The sequence below is a fragment of the Equus asinus genome, chromosome 3 (genome assembly GCF_041296235.1).
Source record: "Equus asinus isolate D_3611 breed Donkey chromosome 3, EquAss-T2T_v2, whole genome shotgun sequence".
Lineage (NCBI taxonomy): Eukaryota > Metazoa > Chordata > Mammalia > Perissodactyla > Equidae > Equus > Equus asinus.
This window is the reverse complement of record NC_091792.1, coordinates 9,235,863-9,263,275: the sequence shown is the minus strand read 5'-3', so window position 1 is coordinate 9,263,275 and position 27,413 is coordinate 9,235,863. Positions and strand designations below refer to the sequence as shown.

General features: G+C 34.9%; 1 protein-coding gene across 1 annotated transcript in view; it reads left to right on the top strand.

Moving 5' to 3' along the window:
• Positions 1–27,413, top strand: part of LOC106840255 (bifunctional heparan sulfate N-deacetylase/N-sulfotransferase 4) — a 268,031-nt gene that overhangs the window by 132,081 nt on the left and 108,537 nt on the right. The window contains exons 3-4 of the mRNA XM_044767308.2: positions 4,781–4,868; positions 11,405–11,559. Coding sequence (XP_044623243.1) covers positions 4,781–4,868; positions 11,405–11,559 — 243 coding nt within the window. The remainder of the gene's footprint in view (positions 1–4,780; positions 4,869–11,404; positions 11,560–27,413) is intronic.

Genomic DNA, 27,413 nt, shown 5'->3' with positions numbered 1-27,413 from the left:
AGCTTCATCATTTCACCCAGGGTCAGCCCTATTCATCTTCATTTGTACATTGACAAATAGTCTTGTAACAAAAGTTCACAGAATCCTGATTCCGTTTCATCCTGGGTGGCCACACAGACTTACTGTAGCAGGACCTGAGGTTATTAAGGTTGGACCAAGTGTTAAGGCAAACATGCTCAATTTTTCCCTCTCTTTATTTTATCTGGGTGGGCCATTTACACTTTCCATGAAGCAAATTTTTCCACCTGGAAAATAATTATAGAAATAACCTCTTCTGATTCCCACACCAAGATCTTGTAAGGATAAACAAGGTACTATTTTTATTGAGTTCTTGAATATAAGGAAAGACTGTACAAAACAAACAAACAAAACCTATCGCCCATAGATACTTGATTTGAAATTTTTATAAGCCTATACCAAAGTAGGTATATGGCATGCCTTATTATGAGGGAAAGGATTAGCCCGAAAGTAAGCAATCTGAATATCAGAATGGTTTAAGATATATGCAACATACCTTGAAATTAATATAAATAATACACTAACTCAACATTTCTCAAAGTTCTTTGATGGTTATAATCTGCAGCTTGAAGCTATAAGAATCACTGTTGAAACACAGATTCCTAGGCTCCATCCTGTACTCCATTTCAGAATCCCCAGAGAAGGAGCCTGGGAAAGTATTCTGGTGATTCATTTCTTATGAAACTTGGAAACAATTGCTTGACCTTTTTTTAGAACCACCTGGGGCCTGTGATGATATACACATGCCGGGGCCTCATCACAGACACACTAAATCAATAACTCTTCAAGTGGGCCCCCAGAACTGATGATTTTTGCAGTCTCCTCTAGAAAACTTTATGTCCAGGAAAGTTTGAAAACCATTGCTCTCTTTAACATTTTGCAGTAGGGCAAAGTTGGACTTGCTTTATTAAATACTAAAGAATTCATTTTGAGAACATTACGTGAAGGCAAGTAATGTTTATTAAAATAACAAATTATTGCTTTTTCTTAAATAAGTTATATTTATTCTTTTTAATATTCAGTCATATTACTTAGTAAGCTTTTCATAAACAATGCAAGAGAAAAGTTCAAAGCCATTTATATATTTTTATGACTTATATGCTGCTAATGAAAATAACTGTTTTATTATCCAAACACTAAATTCATTGTATTTTATATATTTTCCAAAGTTAGTCAAATTTCCCTTCAAAATATTCAGATAAAAATAGTACATATACAGCTGCATGACTAACTATTTGATTTTTATCTCAAATTGAGACATATTATTTCTAGTCCATTAATACATTTTTCCAAAATAAGGGTCTTTTTGTTTCATTATATTTCATTTATTCATAAATTTATATTTTCTTGTCTCATACTTCTTCTGACATTTTACATTTTTCCTGTATGTCAACTCTCTAATTTTTTCTACATTTTTTCTTTAAATTTTATGGGTTAACATTTTTCTCCTTTAAACTTATTTCTGGTTTTTATTTTTAAAAATTAGATCTATTTTGTGTATATTCATTATTATTAGTGGCTCTCTTCCTTTATCATTGAAAGACATGGAAACTTCCTTTCCTTGAATTTTGAAACCAAAGAACATTTTCTTACAGTGAAGCAGGAAGGCTTGGAACCTTTTAGAATTTGCTTTTTTTATCCATTTGTTTTGCTTTTACTTCTAGAAATTGTCATTCTTACTCCCACATTAATCAAGATTACACGTTGGGAGGCTATGACTGTACAATTCTGCTTCTTTCAACATGGAAAGTTTTGTCAAATTCTTTATATAGCTAATTAGCACGAGTGGAAGAAAATCCACCTGCCCTCGCCTCTGTGAGTTTGCCTTACTAGGAGATCTATTATAATATTATAAGATTATAAGATCGCCATGGTATAAATGTCCTGATACAATGTAGGATCATATCTATATCATTCTGATATCTTTTAACGGTATGATCCATGAAAATGTTTATCCTTTTACCCTTAGAAAACTGTTACTAATAAAAATAAATGAAACTAATTCAATATGTTGCTGTGCCTTCATATATTTTTTTTATCATATTTTGAATGCCTTCCACATTTCCGAAAATATATTTTGCAATATGGGATATGTAAAAGTGAGTAAGGTTTGATCAACCTGCAGAGGTTTATAACCTAGAAGGAGAAATAAGATACACAGTGATGTAGCAAAGTGGAAAATGATGCAAGTCTTAAGAAAAATAATTTAGGAACTTACTTTGGGAGATGAGAAAAGGAAAAGCTTTGAGGCATCAGGGCAGGCTTCATATGTAAAGGCAGCATTTGGGCAGAGCTTTAAAGAATGGGTGTCATTGGGGACTGGGAATCAAAGCAGCTGGAGGCTTTCCAGGCAAAGAGAACGGAGTGAGAAAAGATGGAGAGAATTGTAGCAGCTGGGGCATAGTTCAGAGGACTGGGTGATGTGGGGGAAATTGCAGTGGACGTAACTTAATCAGAAATGTGGAGGCACCAATGATACCTAATTGAAGGGGAGAGAATGCCATACAGAGTGCTTGTTAATAGCATTTATTGAGCTCTTACTATGTACCAGGCACTTAGCTAGGCACTTCGTACGCCTTGTGCAATGTAATCCTCACAATAATAGTGTGAAACGTGTGTCAAGTATTATCCCATTTCACAGATAAGGAAAAGGATTAGAGAAGTGAAATGAGCAGGAAAGCTGAGTCATGAAGTGAATGGCCTCACTGACCCCAAGGGTGAAGTGCGTTTATGGCCTTAGGGATGTTAGCCCCACTGCAGAGTGGAAGGTAGAGTAGAGGAAGCTGGAAACGTAAGGTGGGAACACCATTAGCAGCTGACTACGGTGCTTTAAAAGCCCAAGTAAAGTACAACGAGGGCCTGCCTATAGTGGTGGCAAGTTGATTGGGGGAAAAGTAGATTGTCTGATCTTTAGTAGATTGGCCCTAAGATAACATCAAATGTGTGTCTAAATTAAAGTCTCTTATTACATCTATCACAACATGCTCTGGATTTCTTTTGTAGCAGTTATCACAAGTTGTAATTATACATTTGTGTGGCTGTCTATTTAACATCTCTCTCCCTCTCTAGGCAATAAGGTCCAAAGTTACAGGGGCTACGCATGTTAAACCCAACACTCTATCCGTCTACAATAAATATTTACTGAATTTAAGAATGGATGGTGGATAAATAAATGCAGAATAATGACTTCAAGAACTGAGGTAGAAAATTGAGTGCATGGGGTTGGAGTGGTGAGGAGAACAAGGGAAGGGAGAAATTTTTTAAAACACTCTTTCAAGATACGGAGGCTCAGGGATTGTGCATTGCATAGAACGAGGAAACAAGAAAAAGGAACTCACGAAGAGAAAATGGTGCATGATGTTTTCATTTTAAGGCTACATTTCGCAGTATTTACCAATAAGCTCAACCAGTTCAATAGACTTTATTTTTAATTCCACCCTCTTTTTAATATTTAGTTTGCTCTTTTTGAGAACTTTTTAAAAATATATTTTATATAACTGAGTCAAACTAATAAATCTATTTTTTCCCTTTTTCTATTTTATTGATATTATTTAAACAAAATTGGCCAGGATTACACCCTATTTAACTGTGACCTTAGATAATCACTAGCTATGTAGCTCATAAACCTTTTAGTTCTTTGGTAAATTTTTTCTCTTTTTTTCTTTAATTAAACTAATTTTCAGGAGAGCCCTCTTAATTCTGGGAGAATGAATAGTCAGGTTCACAAAATTTCTGAAAATGCTTAGCCACCATGAGTAATGCTCAAAAGATGTTGTCTAAAACTCTGACTCTTTATTCACCTTGACAGAGTGGCAGTAACCAAAAATCAGTCTTAATTAATATCTCTAATTTGAAATGAGTTTCTCATTTCCATCAAAACAAAATAAGTCCTCTTTAAAAATTCATTAAAACATAAAAAAAAGCATTCTGAATCAATAAACAAACTAAAAAGGACCAAAGATATGAGAGTTCTGAATTATGCTACATATGTTGACATAGTAATAAGAACAGAGGAAGAACTGGCGAAAAATTTACAAGACTAAGTCTGACTCCAAGATTATTATAAGTGTGTTCTTATCCTGTCTACAAAGAAGAAATTAACATAGAATAGTTCCAAATTGAGAAATTAGGAAAATTTTTGCCACATTTAGAGACTATTTCTTTATGGAATTAGCTTTTTCCCACTTACCCGTATCTCGTTCATATCTCAAGATTTGCAATTAACACCCTGCAAAATATACATTGCTCTTTAATTTGTAAAATAAAAACCTAAGCTTTAAACTCAATAAGTAAAGCTTAAAAAATGATACGAGAGATAGCACAGTTAAATAAAATACTAAATTGCAACTCAAACAAAAGTTATCTTCCCATTCCTTACCAACAAATCCAGGACTTGTCTACATCCAATGATTCTGAAAAATTTTCCCCAAGGAAAAGAAGTATAATAATCTGAAATTCAAGAAATGTCTCACACAGAAATGAAAAATGATTTCAGTGCTGTGTGGTTAGAGAATTGTCTCTCAGCAATTTATAATGTGCGTACGACTTAACTGCTTCATGATTTGGTAATCGTCAATAAAAATAATAACAATTGCAATTACAATACCTGAAATATGGGTAGCACATAACAGTATTCATCAAAAACCCAAAAGCAACTAAAGATATTATTTTGTTTCACTCATGCATACACATTTGAAAAAGAGGCATCCCAAAGCTTCATATTTATTTTTCTAAAATCATGTTAATTTCTTATTTATTTCAGGCATTACTAGAGACTCAAAATTTACTGCGCACTCAGGTTGCAAATTTTACCTTCAACCTTGGATTTTCAGGGAAGTTTTACCACACAGGTAAGAAGGAGCTTTGTATTCTCAGGGAGCGACATATAAATAGGAGAGAGGATTTTAAATGTTTCATAAGTAGGAGAAATAGAATATCCAGACTGATTATGGGAACAACTTGGGTGCTTTATCTGAGTAGCCAGATCCAAAGATCAATGAGCTTGTTTGCCTTGGCAAATACTTTAGAATCAAGGGCAAAAGACGAAGAGAATAGACTTTTTCAACTCAGAAAAAGAAACTGTGACCATTCTCCTAAGTATGACTATACATCCTGTCACTCAGCGTAGTCTAAGTAAAAAGTATAGTGATGCTGATGATGATGACAGTGACGCTATAATAAGAACACTAAAGGACAATGTTTTAAAATTGTGGGATAGTCGAGGTGACAGACATTTTTGTACATATTATTTTCCTTTGGATATTTCCTGGTGATGAGACAGGAATTTTATAGCCTCAAAGAAATTTAATAGAATTTAAGGGTCATTTTGCTTAATTTACCTTCCCTTGCAAAATTTTTTCCTAAAACTATTGCAATAATTTGGCCCAACATGCATTAGAACCATCACCATCGGGCCTGTCTTTCTTCCCATCTCCATGCAGCTACAGCTGCCCTTCTGTTTAGTCTCTGCCTCTCAACAAATTCTCAAAGTGTCATCAGTGTGCACGCATGACTCTATGTTCTGATATTTCTCACCTCTTTACCCATCTTCAGCTCCAGAATTTGACTCTTTTTTTCTGAAGATGAGCATTATAATGTCTGGCACTAGTATAAAGAAAATTATGAGCATAAAAGTGATTGTCTTATAATAATGACAAAAAATAGTGCAAAATGGTATGTTGGAGCCTGTATTTGGGCAATAGCTACTGTCTGCTCTTATTTCTGCATCTGTGGTGAAGCCCAAATGCTGTGGTTAGGACTTTGCACTGTTGTTATTTCATAGTATCTTAGAGAAAACATTTCAAAGTATGCTTTATGCATGCATTCAGTTTATTGGCTCATTAAAAATATCCTGTGCAAAGGTAGTCTTTAATTATTATAAATGTAGTTCATTTGCCCAAAGAGGCTTTTTAATGTTTACCCTAAGAAGCTCAGCATGGTTTATTAGAATACTGAAGCAACAATGTCTTACTGGCTTTTCTTTAATACTTTTTCCCTCCTGCTTTGAGACATGTAAATCTTTTTAAAGTAATAGAAGGAAAATTAGTATTTAGAATAGTTGATAAATCCAATGACTGCATATTTTAAAAGGACATTTTGCAGAAAGAGATTTGGGTCATCATATCTGCACAACCAAAGCAATTCCAGCTTACAATTTTGAAAATAGACGTGGTTTTGTAAATCTTCAAAAGCCCCCTCCAGAAATGAATTCAGGCCTAAGAAGCCCTGACTATGAAGTCATAAAGCAGATAACTCTAAAGGCTGTATCTACTCATGCAGGGAAAAAAATATAGGATTATTTGGGGTTCACACGCAAACAATACTATTTTGTCTTAAATAGCTGTATAGTGTAAGTAAAGCCATTCTTTTGGCTGAAATACATCTGGATAACTGCCTCAGCTTTGACTTATTTTTCCTATTCAGACCTATTAAACTTGCCAGACATTTGCCAAGTTAATGTTGATAGCAGGTTATAACACTTCCCATTTTCTTTTTAAAATCCTGAACGTGTACACAGTACACATCCACTGGAAAACGAACAACACAGTAGATAACATCACAGGGATAATTGTTGGAGTAAGATAACCCCCAAAAAGACATTTTAATTTTATCTCTTAAATGGACCTTATTGCCTCTTTCTGTTGGTACTAACCTAACAAAAATAACAGAAGAAACCCTCTATTCTGTTGTGCTGTGGTGATAGTGCACTTAAGAGATTAAGTAATATGTATATAAATTCCTAAGTCCTAAAAGTTTAATTTCTTTCACATAAATATGAAACTTCAATTGATTTGTTACTTTATCTGTAGAATCATTAAGATGCATCCATAATGTCTTTCCAGGGTGCAATCATATTATATTGAGTACTTATTAATTCACTCAGGGATATCAAGGTCTCTTCCAAGAGCAACGTTAAACGTTCTTGCCCACTCTCCAGAGGGCATGTCTCTTCCCTATGGAGTCACATTCCTATGGAGAGGTTTAACTGTATAGAAAAACCACCGCACATCAGGGAAGTGCTTTCTTTACACTTTGGCTGTGATGTGTAACCATGAGAAGATGGCCTTGTCACAGTGACTGTCTCAATTCTCTTCGAGGATGATCTGATTTCCCAATGCATAAGGATGCTGATTGATGACCCTCATTGTTTTGAAGACATTTAATCACACATGCCCAGTGTAATAATGATAGATTCTGCCTTTCTTAGGCTGCTTCACTTATTTGTATTTTCCAAGTATTCTTTCCTGTTCATTCTCTGCCCTTCATGCTAAAAATCTCACCCAAAAAGGGCGTGTCACTGAGCCTTCTCTAAGTCAGTCACTCACAGGTGCCAAATTGAAAGAGGAAAGACATGCTGCTGATTAAAAGGAAAAAAAAAAATAAAGTATAGAGTTAGGAGTAGGCTATTTTAGTCTGGAAATATTTAGAGCTGGATTGGAATTGCACAATGAAAGTTCAACTGAAAACTGGAGACGTTGCAACGTTAAGATGCCTTCTAGGAGTGAAGGGCTGCAAATCTTTGTGTAGGATATGATTTCTGGTGACAATTATTGCCATTCTTTGTAATTCAAGATCAATTAAATATGCCTTGATCAATTACCTCATGGATAATATTTGCAAATTGGATAAATATTGGTCTTTTCCATGAGACTTCATTTTACAAAAAAATACAGCTTTATATAAATCTATTAACTTTCAAATATGAAATTAAAAATAAAAAGTATTACATTCATTCTCTTTTGTTTGTTTTGTGTTTCGTTTTGCTTTTCTGGCTAAAGTATTGGTTCAAAGACTTGACACTGGAAACAGACCGCATTGTTTGAACCCAGGCTCTGATATTGCACTAGCTACGTGAACACAGGTTACTTAATCTTTCGTGCCTCGGTTTCCACATCTCCAAAATGAGAGTAATAATAATACTCTCATATAGAACAGTGCATAGCATGTGCTAAGGGCTATGTAAGTGTGCATCATCACTTTTAAAAGTATTTTTGTATAAGAATCAAATATTGTCAAAAAAGTAAACAGTGAACAATTCGCATGGCTCTATTTTCTAATTTTAGAACTATAGGTAGCTTTTAGTCAATTTCCATCACCAAACATTTCCTTTTGTTTAGTATAATATTTAAAATTAGTTTATTCTATACCTACCTATGTGGAACTGTGCCAGGTTCAGTGTATAAAGAAAATTAGAAACATCTTCTTACCACTTAAGAATTACAATATTTCATACATAGTGAGCAAATATAAGGCAGACATTTGTACAAAAGTGATAATGCAGACATTGGAATTTAATATATCTTATTTTAATGTTAGAACTGTGCCTTAGAGGAATTAACCTATAGCCAGATCTTGCTAAAATTATTCTTATCATAAAGTACTTTTAGAAACATACTGTTATCTCATGAAATAGAGCCTCCAAAAGTGGCAACACAGAAATGAACTCTAAAATATTTTACTTCTAAATTAAAAGACTTTCTCTTCTCTGGGAATCAGGAAAAGTAAAAGGACATAACTTTTAAATGAGAACAGAAAAACCGTATTTTTAATTAATAATGATATAGATTTGAATCTAGATCAAGTTAGAAGTGAAAAGCTCAATTTGAACACAGACATTTTAAGGGTCTGTGGTCGCATGTGAACTACAAATTATATTCTCAATATAATTTAAGCATAAATTACGTATAGGAAAATAAATGTTTACGGTGAGTCAAAAATGTATTATTTTCATTTAGTCAGATTTGAAAACGTTTGAAATTCTGCTTTGGTCCCTCAGCATGACTTGGTATGATATTTTTCATTAAGCTATTTCTAGTGTCACGAGCTTGCCTTATGTGGCTTTGAATTATATGACCTGTATAAAATAGAGAAAGGCTGACGGGAAATTAATCCATGAAGTGAAAAAAAAGTTTTAAATATCCCTCTCAACCTTGTGAGGAGTGTTTATAAATTAACACACTCTCTGGTATAAGAATTACTAAGATTTTATGATTAGTCATGTACCTGTTTGTATCAGTAGTCTGCAAAATTTTCTTAAAATTGAATAATTGACCTCCTTCCTGGTCAAGTATGCATTATGTGCTTCCTGCCACTTCCAATAACAATCAGGGGAGTTTAAAGTGAATGGAAGCATTTCTCAAACATTCTGTATTCAAAGCACACAGAATGGGGAACGGACTATCAATTCATTCACTGCATGTGACATAAAGTAACTCTTTCTAATCTATGCCTCAGTTGGCTGAATTACGGCCAGGAGAAACACTTGGTCTACAGCATCAACACTTCATGCTTGAACTCCATCTGAGGAAGTAATAAACTTCCCTTCATTTGGATTTCAGTATGTGATATTCTTAATATATTAACAAAGTCGGTGAAGTATAAGTCTGTAGTACTAACAATTTTAGTTAAAATTAACAAAAATTAAGAATTTTGTCTGCTCATCTTATTCATAGGACTTTGTCATTTTTAAAAGTTCTGTTTCTTTACTCTTTGTGTAGCATCACCTGTTATGGTAGTAACAGTGCCAAAACTCTGATTAAACTTGGTGGTCCTCACACCTTTTGAGGACTATGGTTTATGGTCTGTGTTCCGGGAATAATGTACATATGTAAATACAAACAAAAGTTGGCATGCACGCCAGCAGACATATGAAGCTTCTAAAGTTCACTGACTTTATATTAATACAGACTGAATTAAATTAATCACTTATTTGCTGCTCTGGGGAAGTGGTGTGAGACACTGCAAGTGAGAGGGATCCAGTCCCCGACTTTAGAAATTAATAATCTAGGCAGGCAATATTTTTAGGAATGTGTGAAAATATGTAAATTTAGAACACCACAGTTATAAACCAATAGATATTATTTTTAAGAAGAAAGTGGTCCTAATATTTATGAAATGCTTATGATCTGCAAGTCGCAATATTAAGTGCTTTAATAAATTGATCTCATTGATTCTTCACAAAGAGACTAGGAGATGGGTATTTATATCCCCCGTTTCACATTAGGAAACTGAGTCTTAGAGAAGTCAACTTGTCCAAGATCACATAATCAAGTAAATGGCAGAAGTAGGGACTCTAATCCAGGTATCAATTAACACCAAATCCATGCTTTAAATATTTCATGGCACTACTGCGTGATCAATGGAATCTTTACCATAGGACACACAAGTGGAGTATTTGGAGAAGACTCTTAAAAAAAAGACCTTTAATATTTATTTGGTTAATTTAAGTAAAGAATATAAAATCAAGCAGCCATCTATAAAACATACTCTCTCTTGAAAAAATAAGCGAAATAAATACACCTCACACTATAAGCCAAGATTTATTTTACTTTACTTATTTAGTCAAGTATCTAGAGACCAAATAGTAATCAGTTCTTATATTATTGATTCAGGACACTTTTAAATTGGACTGAATATTGTACAATTATATAAAAACTATGATTTTGTACAGTGAAAATATTCTAGGATGGCTGCGACATAGTAAGTTTCCTTAGAAGTAAATTGTTGTTGTTGTTTTTCTTTTTTTTCTCACTTGTGGCGTGACAAATGGTTTTTTCTATTCTTAACAAATTTTCCTAATGGAGGATGAGAAATTAATATTAGTTTTAAATTCTCATGTCAAGTTTTTATTGTGTTAATAGATTCATTGTTTAAATTTTATGAAATATTTGTGTTAAAGTGAGAAATGTTTACGTTTATAACGTTAAGTTAAAAACGTAAGGCAAAAAAATTATTTAGACAATAAGAGTTCAGTTTTTGAAAAAATAAGTAGACAAAGATTTAAGGAAAGACATCAAAATGTCTGCACCAGTTGGTTCTGGAAGATAGTGTTTGTTTTGCTTTGTTTCTGTTTTGAACTTTATATATCACTTGTCTGTGCTTTCCATATTTCTTCAATAAGCATATACTATTTTTATAATCAGAAAAAAATTAAACTTAGTTAAATTTTAAGGTTAATTATAGATTTATATGTAAGAATATTTTTAAGAGTAAAAGTAATAATTATCTCTGATCAGATTTCCCCTATGCATGCAATAAGGAGAGAATTATTGATTTTCAAACAAAAATAAACCATCTAAAACTAGCTCTATTTTTTTATTACCACCATATGCTGGCATTTCGAAACAACGTCAGTGATAAAATACCCCTAAATTCTAAATTGAACAACTATTTGAGACCAGCACACCTACCCCACCCCATCCCAATCTCCAACCCCACTGCCTCTGATGTGATTTAGACTATGGTCTAGGCTATTTTTTTTTATTAAAGCAACACAAAATTGGATTTATGTATCAGTAATAAGAAGGATAACAAAAATCTGACAAACATAACCTTTAAGCTAATACAAAATTTTCACTTAAGCCATTTTTAACTGTATGTTTTACAGGGACTGAAGAGGAAGATGAAGGAGATGACCTTTTGCTCCGGTCTGTGGATGAGTTCTGGTGGTTCCCTCACATGTGGAGCCACATGCAGCCCCACCTCTTCCATAATGAGTCATCTTTGGTGGAGCAGATGATTCTCAACAAAGAATTTGCACTGGTGAGCACGTTTGATTGCAGTATTTTTCAAACCAAGAGTTGTGATCTATTAGTGGATTGTAAAATCAATTTATTGGGTTGAATCCAATAGAAATAGAATAGAACAGAAAATATCAGAGTATATCACATTATTGAGTGCATATTGCTTTGTGTTATTTTCTTTCCCACATGTGTGTGTATATGAATTGGGTCATGATGTGACATAGAATGTATTTCAAAAAGTAGGCCATTGTCAGAAAGTTACCATCTCCTGTTTTATGGAAGGCTTATTCTTGTATTTATGAAAAGGAAAAATAGTGTTTTCTCCATCGTATTCCTGGCGCATTATAATTACCCTCTCGAAAGGCATTTGTTGCAGGGATGAATAAGTGGATGAATGAATTGAATCATTAGAGTAACCAATACGTCATAGGATTGTTTTGAGGATACGTATAACATGCTTAGAGCAGTGCCTGGCATACAGTAAGCACTCCATATGTGTTCATCAACAATTATGACCTCTCTAAATGCAGACAAGGAAGCAGTTAGGTCTTGCTTTACAAAAGTCAGATTTTTTTTTAAATATAGATTTACAAAAGGTTGATCTTCACTTTATTTTTAGGGGATATCTAATAAATTTTTTACTACTTCACAGCATTGTAAAATTAAGTAAATATTCCCTTTTCAAAAAATAAACTTACCTTGAGTCAGCATACTGACTTCTTTCTGTGCAGTTACCCTGAAAATAGACTGCGTTTATCATTGGCTTAAACCTCCCTCACCTCACTCCCACTCCGAAGGCTTGCTTTTTGGCATGTAGGTTATATTTCATAATGGTTGATTTCACCTGTTTGTGTAATTTCTTTTTTAAAAGCCATGCCGAGAGCCCTGGGAAAGACTCAGATGTAATTGCTTTGTAATGAAATGTTGAAAGCTATTTAGAACCCATTCAGAACAATTACATTTGTTTATAAAGTGTGGCTAGAAGCTACACTGAAGTCTATAAATAAATTTTGGAAAATAAAAGCTTATTATATGTTGCATAATCAAAGTATTACAATTGAAATGAAGCCCATTAAACACACATACTGAAATGACATTGTCTTTTTCCTTCTGGTGTTCACGTCAATGAAACTTCTCAGGGGTGCTGGCCTGGTGGTGTAGTAGTTAAGCTGAGCACCCTCTGCTCCAGGGGCCCAGGCTTCTCACATTTGGATCCCAGGTGTGGACCTACACCACTCACGAAAGCCATACTGTGGCAGCGACCCTCGTACAAAATAGAAGAAGATTGGCTCAGGTTCAATCTTCCTAAAGCAAAAAGAAGAGGATTGGTAACAGGTGTTAGCTTAGGGTCAATCTTCCTCACCAAAACAGAAAAAAAAATGAAAAATTAAAAAATAAAACTTCTCAGGGCTCTTCAAGCAGTGACATTCAAAACCCCACTTTTAACTGTAAACATAGGGTGACAATATGTGTGTTGTCCAGACAACCAGGAAATATATTTCTTTCTTACTGAATTATTACTTTTCCATATCCAGATGACACTTCACAACTATCACCAGTATCAGGATGGGATAGGACAGTGAAAAGCACTAAATGAGATATTGGCAGGCTACGTTTTACTCCTGACTGCTAGTTACAAGTTCTAATACAGTTGGCAACTCATTTAATGTCTTCATACCTCGGTTTCCTCCCCTGAAATGGTAATGATTCCCTTTTTCATTTTCTAAACTACAAAGTATTTAGATAATTAATTTACATCAGCTCATCTGCCAACCAAAGGCGCTGGACTAGACAATCCGTTGATCAATTCCAATTCTAAAATTCTGTGATCGTGGACAGCATCAGCCCACAAATTTGGAATGAACATCTTGAAATACTTATCTAGCTGCAATTGAAGCAATTATGGAAAAAGATTTTCAGACTAAATGAGCAATTTATACTGAAAGAAATCAAAAGTGTTTAAATTTCCTTTTTTATTCCATCCTGACATTTCTCGCTATTCCTTGATGTGACCTTGGCTGGCGGTGCAATTATTAGTAAAAAGCGCAGTTGTTCTTACAACATTTATAAAAATGATTCAAATGACATATTGATAGCTTCATGTTAATATTTCAAAAGCAGTTAATCAATCAAAAGGATTTTATTTGTAGAATTTCTCTGAATTCTCTCTGGATAGAGTTCATTTTCTGTTGTAATATGTCTAAAAATCAAGAGAGAAACACATTGCAAGACTGTTTCTTTATGTTTCATCATGTTAGATGAAACACATTAGTTAGATGAAACGTTAATTAGAAAGAAACTTTTTTATGGTAAAGCATTGTCATTTCTTAATTCCTGCACACTTATGTATGCAGTGTGATTGTACGTGCGTGTGTGTAGATGCTTAATCCATGAGCACGTGTGTATGCAATATGAGTGTGTTTATGTGTGCATATATATGTATATGTGTGCTAAATCCATGAACATGTATGCCACGTGTGTGCATGCGTGTGTATGTTTGTATAGAGGGTGTTAGTTGAGTGATAAGTGTAGTCAACCAAGATATGTTAATTACAAGATACTACATTTACATGGCAGTAGCAAAAATATTTTTGACTCTTTTAATAAATCACACATTTTTGCTGCCATTCAGTTCCTTGAGCATGTCACTAAATAGACGCAACACTTTAGACAATAGACTAACAAAGGCTAAAGAGAATGAGAAACATTGGCTAACATTAATGTGCTTGATGAAAAAGCTACCAAAAATTGCTCCTGCCTTATCCACATCTCTTGTTCAAACCCAGAGAGAAGGGTGCCTATAGCATAAACTTAAATTATTTATTTTTACTTCACAATAGACTTGTGAGGGAAAAAAGAAATTAAGAAATGGTGTTTTGTTGTTTTAAGTTTTGTGTAGATTCATTAAAATTTCTAAATGAGTGGGGCCTTTCAGATCACTCATAGCAGTAGACCATAAAATACCCCGGAGGAAAAAAGGTCACTTTTTGTCTTCAATGCTAACTTTTCAATAATGATGTGGATTTTTCTTGACATTTCATGGGAACAGTTGCATATCTTATTCATGAGTAAATAAGTGAAGGATTCTTGAAATAAAGGCATAAGTTTTTAAATTTTGCTTTTAAAATGCTACACATATTTATTAACTCTATGTAACTTTTTTCGTAATTAGACACAATATTCCGATATGAAAAATGCTGACATTTAAATTGCTTTCATATAAACCCAAATTCATCAAAAGAGCAACTACGGAAAATCTTTAAGTGTCATAATGGCCTGCGCAGTAAATCAGCTATGTAGAAGTTTTAATTAAAAAATAAAGGGAGTATGAGAGTGGGATTGATGGCACAATGAAATAGAACTGAGAGTGAGCTGCCTTCCAATAGCTACTCTGCCGACCTCCTTACTAAGCCGTGCAGTATACAGCCTTGTGCTGGACGATACGAGAGGTCAAGAAACCCTGATACTTACAACTAATAGGCTATTTCAAAGATAGGAAGTTTGGTGAAGTCAAAAGTACAATTTTGACTAAATACTGATTTAATGAAAGTTTGCTATGGAGCGAATAATGTCTTTTGAAGGTTCAGTAATAGATAGGGCTGTCTGTACATTCAGCAGAGTAGACACTTACATGAGCAGGAAGAATTGAAATAAAATATAAAGAAACAAAACATCCTAGCACAGAAAAGTTTGAAACATATTTGGCAATCGCATGAGTTCTTGAGGGATCCTGTGGAATACACACCTATGTAGTACAAATATCTATGTAAATAACTTCAGTAACTGAGTGCATTCATTATGTACTCCTTCATAACAGATTAACCCAAAATTTACTGACTTACATTAATATCTAACAGTCTATGTAGATGAAAAACTTGAGTATGACTTAATTGGATCCTGTGGTTCAGGGTCTCTCACAAGATTTCAATCAAGATGTCAGTTGAGGCGGCAGTCAAGACTCACCTGGAGGGTAGACCAGCTCACAAGCTCACTCCCGTGGTTGTTGAGAAGATTCAGTTCCTCACCAGTTGTTGGATTGCTGACCTCAGTTCCTGTTCAGATGTTGTGCCCATCTGGCCTCACTTCCTCGCCATGTGGGCCACTCCACAGGGCAACTTGCAACATGGCAGTTGGCTTCATGAGAGCTGAGGAGAAGGACAGAGGGAAGAAGGAAAGGAGAAAAAGAGAGAGAGAGAGAAATTCAGAGTCTTTTATAACCTAATCTCAGGAGTGATATCCCATCATTTTTACCATTTACTATTCATTAGAAGTCAGTCAGTAGGTCTAGGGCAAACTCAAAGGGAGGGGAATAAAAGAAGGGAGTGAACACAGGAAGAGGAAATCCTTGGATGTCGTTATGGAAGCTACATTCATATCCAACCAGAAGTAAGAAGTATAGAGAATCCTGTACAATAGAACTCACATGTATTCCTTCACTAATTTAAAAAATATTTGCATATGAACTTTGAACATTGAACTCAATCTCTATCCTAAAGTTTAAGGCCAATTACATCATTCCAATCCAAAGATATTGGATTCATCTGACACTTCTCTTTCTCTTATTCAATCCATTGCTTCCACTTGAAAATATATTTAGAACTGATGAATTCTCACCACCTCTACTATATACTTAGTCTCAGTTACCATTGTATCTTTTTTTTATCAGCTTCATTGATATTGGTATTAACATATCATACAATTCACTGATGTAAAGCGTAAACTTCAAGGGTTTTCAGTGTATTCACAGATTTGTGCAAAGTTCACCATGATCAACTTCAGAACATTTTTATCACCTCAGATAGAAAGCCTGTACCCATCAGTAGTCACTCTTTCTCTCTCCCAACTCCCCCAACCTTAAGAACTTACTAATTTACTTTCTAGCTCTATAGATTTGCCTATTCTGAACATTTCATATACATGCAATCATACAGTATCTTTTATGATTAGTTTTTTTTTTTTACTTAGCATAGTGTTTTTAAGGTTCACATGTTGTGGCACAGATCAGTACTTCATTCCTTTTTATTGCTAAATAATATTCCATTGTATGTTTACATTGTATTTTATTTATCCATTCCTCAGTTAATAGACATGTTTACACTTTTTGGCTATTATTTATAATGCTCCTATGAACATTCATGTACAAGTTTTTGTGCGGACATAAGTTTTCATTTATCTTTAGTATCTACCCAGGAGTGGAATGGTTGGGTCATATGCTATCTCTGTGTTTAACATTTTGAAAAACTATTAGACTCTTTCTAAAGAGCTTGCACCATTTTACATTCCCACAGACAATGCTTGAGGATTTCAGTTACTCCAAATCCTTGCCAGTCCTGTTACTGTTTATTTTTTTTTAATATAGCCATCCTAGTGGGTGTGAAGTGGCATCTTATTATGGCTGTGACTTGCATTTCCCCAATGGCTAATAACATTGAGCATCTTTTCTTATGATTATCAGCCATTCATATATCTTCAGTGGAGAAATGTCTATTAAGATTCTTTACCCATTTTTAATTGAATTAGTGGTCTTTTTATTATTTACTTGCAAGCATTCCTTCTACATTGCTTATACAAGTATTTTGTGAGATCTATGATTTACAGATAATCTCTCCTATTACGTGGGTTGTCTTCATTTTCTGAAGTGTCATTTGAAGCATGGAAACTTTTTTTTTCCATTGTTTTCATTTTTTTTCCGTTTTATTTATTTAATTTTAATTTTTGTTTTTATAGCAGTAACATTAAATTATAAGATTATATAACTTTCAGATGTGCATCATAATATATTTTAAATTCAGTGTAGATTACATCATGTTCCCCACCCAAAGACTAATTATAATCCTTCACCACACACGTGTGCCTAATCACCCCTTTTTGCCCTCCTCCCTCCCCCCTTCCGCTCTGGTAACCACCAATCCAATCTCTCTTGCTATGTGTTTGCTTGTCGTTGTTTTTATCTTCTACTTATGAGTGAGATCATACGATATTTGACTTTCTTCCTCTGATTTATCTCACTTAGCATAATCCCCTGAAGGTCCATCCATGTTGTCACAAACGTCCTAATTTCATCATGTCTTATGGCTGAGTAGTATTCTGTTGTGTATATATACCACATCTTTATCCATTCATCCCTCGATGGGCACCTATGTTGTGAAGCATGGAAATTTTTAATTTTGAGGAGGCGCAATTTATCATTTATTTTCTGTCTCTTGTGCTTTTGGTGTCAAACATAAAAAGGCTTTGCCTAACTCAAGGTCATAAAAATGTACTTCTGTATTCATTTGTAAGTTTTACAGTACGTACTCTTCCACATAGGTCTATAATGCATTTAGAGTTAATTTTTTATGTGGCACAAGAAAGAAGCACTACTTTATGCTTTCACATGTGTATATCTGGTTGTACCAGCTATTTGTTGAAAAGACTATTCTTTCCCCCACTGAATTGTCTTCATACATCTGTCAAAAATAAATTGACTTTAAATGTAAGGATGTGTTTTTAGACTCCCAGTTGTGTTGCATTCATCTGTATGCCTGTCCTTATGTTAGACCTCAGCATCTTGATTACTATGTCTTCATAGTAAGTTTCGATATTGGGAATTGTGAGTCCTCCAATTCTTTTCTTCTTCTTTAAAATTGTTTTGGCTATTCTGGGTCTTTTGCATTTCCATATGAATTTTAAGATCAGCTTACCAATTTCCACACAATGGCTGGCTGGGATTCTGATAGGATAGCATTGAATCCACAGATCAGTTTGGGAAATATTGCCATCGTAACAATATTAAGTCTTCTGATCTATGTACACAGGTGTGTTCCCATTTGTTTAGGTCTTCCTTAACTTTTAAACAATATTTTATAATTTTCAGAGTCTATGTTTTGCACTTTTGTTGTTAAATGTGTTTCTAGATATTTTGTTCATGAGTATTTTTATCATGAGAGGTGGTTGGATTTTTCACATGCTTTTTAGGTATCTATTCAGTTGATTATGTTTTTCCCTTTATTTTATGGATACCATATATTATACTAGTCAGTTTTTAGATGTTAAACCAACCTCACATTCTTGTAATAAATCTCACTTGGTCATGGTGTACAATGCTTTTTATATGTTGCTGAATTTAATTGCTAGTACCTTTTTGAGGATTTTGCATCTATATTCACAGAGATATTTGTTTGTAGTTTTTTATTATAATATCTTTTTCTGGTTTTGGTGTAAGGATAATACTAGCCTCATAGAATTAGCTGGGAAGTGTTCTCTTCTATTTTTTTGGAAGAATCTGTGAATGATATATATTAATTCTTCTTCACATGTTTGGCAGAACTCACCGGTGAAGCCACCTGGCCCTGGCTTTTCCATATGGGAAGTCTTTAAATTATTAAGTCAATCTCTTTACTTGTTGTAAGTCTATTCAGATTTTCCGTTTCCACTTGAATCAGTTTCAGTACTTTGTGTGTTCCTAGGAGTTTATCCATTTCATCTAATTTATCTAAGTTTTTGGTATGGAGTGTTCATAGTATTCCTCATGGCTCTTTTTATTTTGCTAAAGTCAGTAATGTCTCCTTCTTAATTCCTGATTTTACCAATTGAACATCCACTAATTGCTAGCAGCACGCTCAATTATTTTTTGATAATGCCCTAAAGTACATTATTATCACTGCACCATAGTCTGAACCAGTAAAATGTGGTCCTTTTTGCAGAAGTAGACTTTGAGGTCAGTCTATGAGGCTTTTGCTGACCCCCACAAGCGTTCTTCTTACCTATTTCTTTCCCTGATTCTCTCTAGTAAACTTCTGTTTGGTCTACTATTAGCTTGTCATTAATATTAATTAAAATAACAACAGCCTCCTCTAAATTGCTTACCATCAAAATCTCCATTGTTTTCAAGAGTGACTTTAGGCTTGAACTTTTCTACACTTTGTCCCAAGTAAAGTCACTTCCCTTGGAGAGAATTTAGGAGCTCTCTCTATTTATGACCTACGTCTCCCCCTGGATAAAATCTCTGCAGTACTACCCTAGAGCTAGGGGTGGGGACAATGGCTTCTTCTCTCAAAGGGACACCCAGATTTATGAGCATGGTGCAGGGTTGGGGTGGTAGCCTCTGGTCTTAGCTCACCTCTCCTAGCTAAGAATCACCACTCTACAACTGAGCTGGAGCAAGGATAAATTATGGTTCCAGTGTTCTTGGTCTCCTGCATCTGGGATACAGCCTCTGTTCTACTAGTGGGGCTACCTAGAGGAGTAGAGCTCCAGATCTTTCATCTGCTTTTTCCTAGAATAGAGCTCCTGTGCACAGAGCTCGGGGCATGAGAAATACTGATGGCCTGTCATTCCCAGGGAGAATCATAGATTTGACCGGAAGCTAGGGAGAGAGGAACCCCTGTGTTCTTGGTGGCACCCACCTAGGGTAGGAATTTTGTTACTCTAACCCAGGGCAAGTGGGGAAGGGTGCAAGTCATGGCTCAAATGGCACACACTTTCACTGTTCTTACCAACTTTAGTAGATTTTCTGGAATACATGATTCTTCATTTACTGTATATCTTAGTTTATTTTTCAGAGATTTTAAATGGTTGTTTTCTTCCTTTTTTTAAAATAATTTCTACCAGTTATGGTTGTTTTGTTGGGAGAGGGTCCACAGAGCTCCTCACAGCACCATTCCAGAAGTCTGAATTCTACCATCATATCTTGACTAATCTATGGCAATAGCCTCCTCACTGGTCTCCAGTCCCACTCCTGGCCCTCTTGAATCTTTCTCATCAAAGCAGTGCAGTGATCTGGTTAATATGTAATTCAGATCCCATCACATTTTGTCTCAAAGCCCTCCAAACTGTCCTAAAAGGGCCCTAGCATCTGAACACTTGTCTCATGTGCTGTGTGCTCCCATCTGATTTTTTCGTGGTTGGTTCTTGAAAGTCTCCACTGTGCTCCTTCCATTCAGCTCTGATGACGACCTTTGATCTCCACTGTTGCTGTCCTTGTGTGGTGCTCCTCCTCCAGCTTTGGTGACTGTTCTTGACCCCAAGGTTCCCCAGCTTTTCCTACAACTCACTGCTGACCTAATTCCATCCAAGCTATGGGATTCTTGAACTTGGAGGAGCGTTTTCCTACGCCCCATTCCTCACACCGTATATATGTCCTTAAGAACAAATTATAAAGGCATGGGTTCAAGAATATTTTCATGACATCATCTTGGGTCAAGTGAAAAGTGACCCTTGCCAGTACTGAAAAGGAGCAAAGGAGCAGGGAGAAAGTATTGCCTTTGTCTCTTCCGCCTAAAAGTAAATTACTTATGTTCTAGTCTTATCTTCCATTTCCCCTTGCCTTGCTCCCTAAGGATGGAATCACTTTTACTTTGCCTCATTTTTTATGTACTTCAGTCTTTGTAATCCATTATCTTGATTCTTTCTCCATACCAGAGTTACCATCCTACTTATACACTTAAGCCCTGCAATAGAAATGCAGCCACACTTGCAGGTAATTTCCCCTGATACACTAGAATTTCTAGACTGGGCTTTCAAATTAAAACGCACTGTGGTTTTGGAAATAATTTATTTGTTTAATCTGTTGTGTCTGTTGTTTTTGTATCAGTATTTTAAATCCTAAAGCAGGGTAGGCAGAAAGTATTTTTAAGTTTGAAACAGCATTAAATAATAAAATAAAATATTAATGGCATTTCCTTGGAAGACAGAGCAGTGAAAATTTGCTAAATGTTAGTAAATGGAATATTCGTATGATCTTGAATACATTTAATTCTACTTATTGGAAACCTATGATGGTTAAAATGGTCTTAGAAAGGGAGAAAATAATGAAATCACAGTGGGAAGATTATAGAACACCAGCTAGCAAACTTGAAGCTCATTTGTGTGAGCACTTAAACGATTTTGTTACTGAATATAGAACATTTATTTGTAGATGGCATTTTATAAGAGATTAAAATTATTTCCATATATCCATGTGATCAGTAGAGATATATATTCATCATTATGTCTGTTTATTTTTGCCCTTTATGTTAAATATGCATATATTTCTCATATATTGTTCAAAAGTATGATTCACAGACCCAACTTATCCATCACCATATTGCTTTTCTATGGCAGTATTGTCTATCACAGTCCTTTGTACCTTCCTGTTAACACCCTTGTGCTTTTTATTCAGGACAGTCAAAATGGCACACCTAGAGATTAACCTTTAATATATGCTGTAGCAACATGGATATTGTATTGCAATGAGTGAATTATCCATTTATCACTGAAAAGATTTAGAATTTGGGTGATTTATTGTTTTACCCATTTCAGCAAGTAACTTTCTAAAACATATAATTTACTGCTTATAAATTAATAAATGTGTGCTAATCATCATGCCACCTTTTTCACGAGGGCTAAAGATTTTCATTGTTAATGCAAATGATTTTACTGCACTGTGCTCTTGCTGTGCTCTCAGAGTCTGCTGAGATTATGTGGACTATTTGCTCCTAAACTAGGTTCTCAGAATTTTTGAACTCTTGCATCTACTTTTTCTAGTTTTCTGGTCTATGGTTTGTAAGACTGATAGTTTTCTTTTCTGGCCATTGTCATGTTGTCTGGGTCTAGCAACTAGAATCCCATTTCACTACAATGAAGTGGTCAAGTTAGATGACCTTTGAGGTCCATGATATCTCTAAGAGTCTATGAATCTGAGTTGCCCTGAGCTTGGAAAGCAGATACACCAGGCTTCTTAGGCTTGTTTCTAAAGTGACAGTGAAAGCTCTCACTTTCACAAATGAGAACACTGAGGTCATGTGTAAGTGACTTGTGCATGGTCACACAGAGAACCCATACTTCGCGGCTCCTAATCCAGTGCTCTTTCAATTGTACCATACAACACCCGAGGCAAGAGCTAATGATCTCTGGGAGAATCAGACAATGTCTCCCCAAGACAAAATGAACAAACTTGTGTGCCCTGTTTTCCTAATGGCGTTTCTTTTTAACCGTATTCCAGGTAATTAAGGCAATATATAATTGACCTCTGCATAGTTGAATAATTGTTGAAGAACGCAGACCTTTCTGTATTGAGAGAAGTAGATGTTATTGTATAAAGCTTAGAAGATTACTATGGAAAATTCAAGCATACACATAGCATGATGATCAGTATATTGCAGAATAAGGGAAAATATTTTGATTTCTCTTTCAGCTACCTATTGACAGTAGATAGGCTTTTTACACTTTTTACAAGTAGGATGATATTGTCTAATAAAAATCTTAGCTAGCTCATGCAAGCAGTCTCTAAGGTTCTCATCAAATCCTGTTTTCACCAAACGTACAACATGAAAAATAGCAGGAACATTTTGCCTGCAAATTAGAATTGATATTTCATTAGCTATTAATATTCATATGGCTCAGCAATGGATTTAGAGAAAAAATGGCTTTCTTGTCATGTGTTGTATCATGTAGATGAAAGAATTTCCCCTAGACAGAAAATCTCTACAATACATATTTATCTACTTTATTTTCTTATCAGAGGGCAACATCAGACACCCTCACTCCCCTAAATTCCTATTGTAGCTGCAGCACCTTCTTTCTATCAAGCAACTGTTTTATTTTTGAACATATTTAACTTGAATAAATGCCACCTACAAAATGTACTTTGGTATTGGGCAGCAATAATTGGAGGAAATTAACTATTTCTATCACTCAAAATGTATTAGTATGAATCTATCAAGACTTGCATCAGTCTTTTCTGGATACTTTGTTATCATTATTTTTGGTAAGTGTAAAGCCTTGAAAGTCGTTCCTTCTGCTTTATTGTTTTTACGCATTTAAATAAACTTTAAGATTAACTAGAGGAGCTCTAATTCTTTTTAAGAGCTGATACGTGAAACAATTGCCAGAGAGATTTCTCCCTAGGAGATAAGCTGATAACTGCTTGAAGTGGTTGTTAATATTTAATTTACTCACTTTAAAGCAAACAAATATTTCCTCTAAATATTAAGTTTTGTTTATTTTACACAGAACAATAAACTGTGTACAAAATGCAAAAGAAAAAGTCATGTCCCTCTGAAGGAAACAAAACTATTTTTATACATGTCTTTTGTGACATGAGCTTACCCTATGAATGCCATTACCTAATTGCTCAGTGTACTATTTAAGCTCATGTGTTTGGCTTCACACCTATCTTGGTTCAAATTCTGTCTTCGCCAATTACTAGATGGGTGACCTTAGCAAATGACTTAAAATTCCTGGGCTTTAATTTTCAAATGTGTAAAATGGGTGTGAAAGTAGTTCCTACTACATACATTTTTATGAGGATTAGATAATGTGTGTACATGTTTGTGTATGTATAATGCTTAGTGAAATGCGTGGGCCATAAGCCTTTCAAAAAGTGTTTGTCACCATCGTCATCATCATGAATCATCATCATCTTCATCATCATCATCATGGATAGCATCATTTTCACGATATTTCTTCAAGAAGTATATGATCATTTCTTTTGAAATAAGAGGTTGGTGATGATGATCAAACCACCAAATGACGTTCTCAAAGTTATGTAATATGCAAGTTAGGAACAGATCCAAGACATTCTGATTTGTTCTACATTCCCCCATCTATCCATGGTTCAATACTGAATGTGGCCACTAATTTTTAGTGATTAAAAGAGACTAGTATCTTACCAAACAGTCCAGGAAAAAAAGAGCATGGATGATGAACTTTTATTTTAAAGAAATAAATGGAAAAATAAAAAAGAGTTGATCCACGTATATGTGAACTCTTGACTCTTAGAAATTATTGCTTTCCAATGATGTCCAGAAGTTTTGACACACTCCTTCCTGTGTAAAAAAGTAACTTCCTCATTGCCTTTATGGAGTTTTTTTCATTCTTTTCTTTCTTTCTCCCTCTGTTCCTTCCTTCCTTTCCTTAACAAACAACTAGTGAACATGTATTATCTGGTAAGCTCTTTATTTGACACCAGGGATGCGAAAATGAATGAGATGCTGCTCATTCTCAGGAATTTTATTTCAGTGTAATAAAATGGCATTTCAGGTTTTTAAGAGAAATGTACAGAGCACAGTATAGCTGTAAAGGGGACACAGGTTAGTTACAGGAGGAAGAAAAACAAAGAATCAGGACAGACAATTGAGATAATAACACTCGTGAAAAATGAGAAGATGTACACGAGGCAGAAGGCAGGAGGGGAGCATCCAAACAGAGGGAGCAATGTGAGAGAAAGCACAAGATAGTGCCCAAAATAACGTGCTCCACTCTTCCATAGGATATATACTGCTCAGCAACAACCTACCCATGGGTCAGGACACTACTGCCTGTGGGATTTGGCCTGCAGCCTGTTTTCATATGGTTGGTGTCCTAAGAATGGGTTTTACATTTTTAAAGTTTGTAAAAATCAAACAAACTAACTAAGAAAAGTATTTGACGAGGCATTATTTTGCTCACAAAGTCTGAAATATTTACTCCATGGCTCTTTAGATAAAAAGTTTGCCAAATTTTGACCCACACACGCAATGATCCAGACAGAGGTATATCAAATTAGAATCATAACGATGAACAGTATTTCATGATTCCTTAATTAATGTACATCTATCCATTAGTGATTATTTGTAGCCTACTGTGTTCTTAGAAATATGAAATTTATGGAACGTAAAATACATTTCTGATAATCCTTGCCCTTATGAATCTCCAAAAAGAGCATAAAATGTTTAGGAAAGAAGGAAAAAAATGATTTGTTGTCAGAGGAGGCTTTGAGATGGGAATTAGAAGATGAGACTGAGCAGCTGATACGGGGCCAGGATGTGCAGGAACTCTTTACCCTAGGTCTTAGGGCCTCAGGGATCCTAAATCCAACTGTACTGATCACCTTTGCTTAGAACGCTACCCTTTGAAACATCAGTTCTCCAGATTCTCATATCACCTCCCCATGTTTCTAATTAATGTTTTCCAGTGTACTGCTCTCCGATAACCTCCTAGATCGTTATTGGTGCGTGCCTTTTGTACATAAGATTAGGAAGTGGGCTGCTTAGTAACAGGGCATGGGAATTCTTATTTCTACATTCTCATTTCAGGATACAGGTGTCTTTAGTCCTTGATCATCACTTTTAAATGCATGCTCAATACCCACGTTCACATTCTTCCTACTGAGTGAATCCAGTTTGCTTGTGGAGCCAAAGTGTCTGGCTGAAGGGCTGATTTCTCAGCTTTTATTTCAGGTAGGGAGCCTTTAACATAGTTTCAGCCAATGAGACATAAGCATAAGTTGTGCTATGAGACTTCCAGGAAAGGAGGTTAGATACAGCAGACACTTGCCCTTCTGCCCTTTGCCTCTATTCCTTTCTCCTGCCTAGTATATGATCCTGTTGCTGGAACTAAGCATCCATCTTGAAACTGTGAAGGAAAGACCGACAAAGTCAGAGACCTCACTTCTGGCATTCCTAAACTTCTGAACCCACTGCTTATCTCCAGATTTTCTATTACTCAAGGAAAATAAGCTCTTCTTTTGTTGAATCCACTGTGTTTTGTTGTTCTCATTTTTGTTTTTCGGGTACAAAGTTTGAACTCATTTCTAACCCAATGCTTTACCATTGCATTTTTTCTTTTAAACTGTTTGGAGATTGCCTACATTCAAATTTGACCCATTGTCTAAAATTTATAGACCCTTTAAAGGAATATTTATATAGAATACCCTGAACATAATATCCCAACACTTTTTAAGAAGTGAGTGATAGTGAGATTTTATGCTTATTTATCAATCAATTATTAGATAGCAGTTTTGTGAGTGGATTCTTAGAATGGTCAATAATAGCATAATTAACTCTCACTGGAAGATTTTAATTTCATTGCTTCAACGACCAACTTGTTTTTTTAATTGTTTAATGATGGTGAAATAATCTATAACCAAGGTTTTCAAGACTTTTTTTCATATTTAACTCTTGCTATACTGAGTGTATTCTATTCGTATTGGATAATTCATCAAAAGCATTTGTTAACACATTTTTTTCTTTTTCTTTCTCTTTTGCTTTTCTCAACTTGAAAAATTCTTTCAGCTTGATAGTTTCTTTTATACCTTATCTATAGCGGCTGAACATTTTCATCATTCCATGATTACCTCTTTATAGTTGACACTTCAGTTCCCTGCAGTCACTTCTACAGTCACTTGAGCAGGATGAGAATATGAGAAATTGTTTCCAAACATGTTGACAGTGGAGAGAGTTGAAGCTGGTTAATAATATAGGAGAGTTGGAGTGCTTGAAGTGCAGTGGTCTTGAGATGAGTTCTGTATTGATGATTTGATTTCCAAATATGAAGCCACTTTAATGTGATGATAAAATGGAAATATAATATTTTGGTATGATTTTACTTTGAAACATGTCAACATGTCTACAGAACATATAGTAATTTAACCATCTCTATAGGCAGATACTTAAGTGATAATTTGTTTTTTAAAAATAAAGGTACCATTTATTACCATAAACTTACGTTTTGTCTGATGAAATTTAACCTACTTCACATGGTAGTGAAGGCTCTACAAAATTGGAAACAATCACAGATATGAATGATTTTAACTCTTGGAGAAGGCACAGGATGTCAAAGAGGGCAAAATGTAATAACACCTTGTATGTTGGGTGTGGAGGAGGGAATTGACAACCAGAGGGATGGCTCATGCCTACACCAAACGTTTAAGGCATTTTCCATAAATGCATTAAGTAGCATTAAAGGGGGAAAATGACACCTAAGGGAAACCTCAACTTGACTCAAAAATAATATAAGAAATATATTTAATTGCTCAGAGAAAGTAATAGTTTAGGCAAATCTATTTCTGCAAAGTGATGCATTTAAATCCATGATTCTAAACCATCACCTATATAATTTTGGAGGTATCCAAAAAGTTTAGAATGTGTTCAG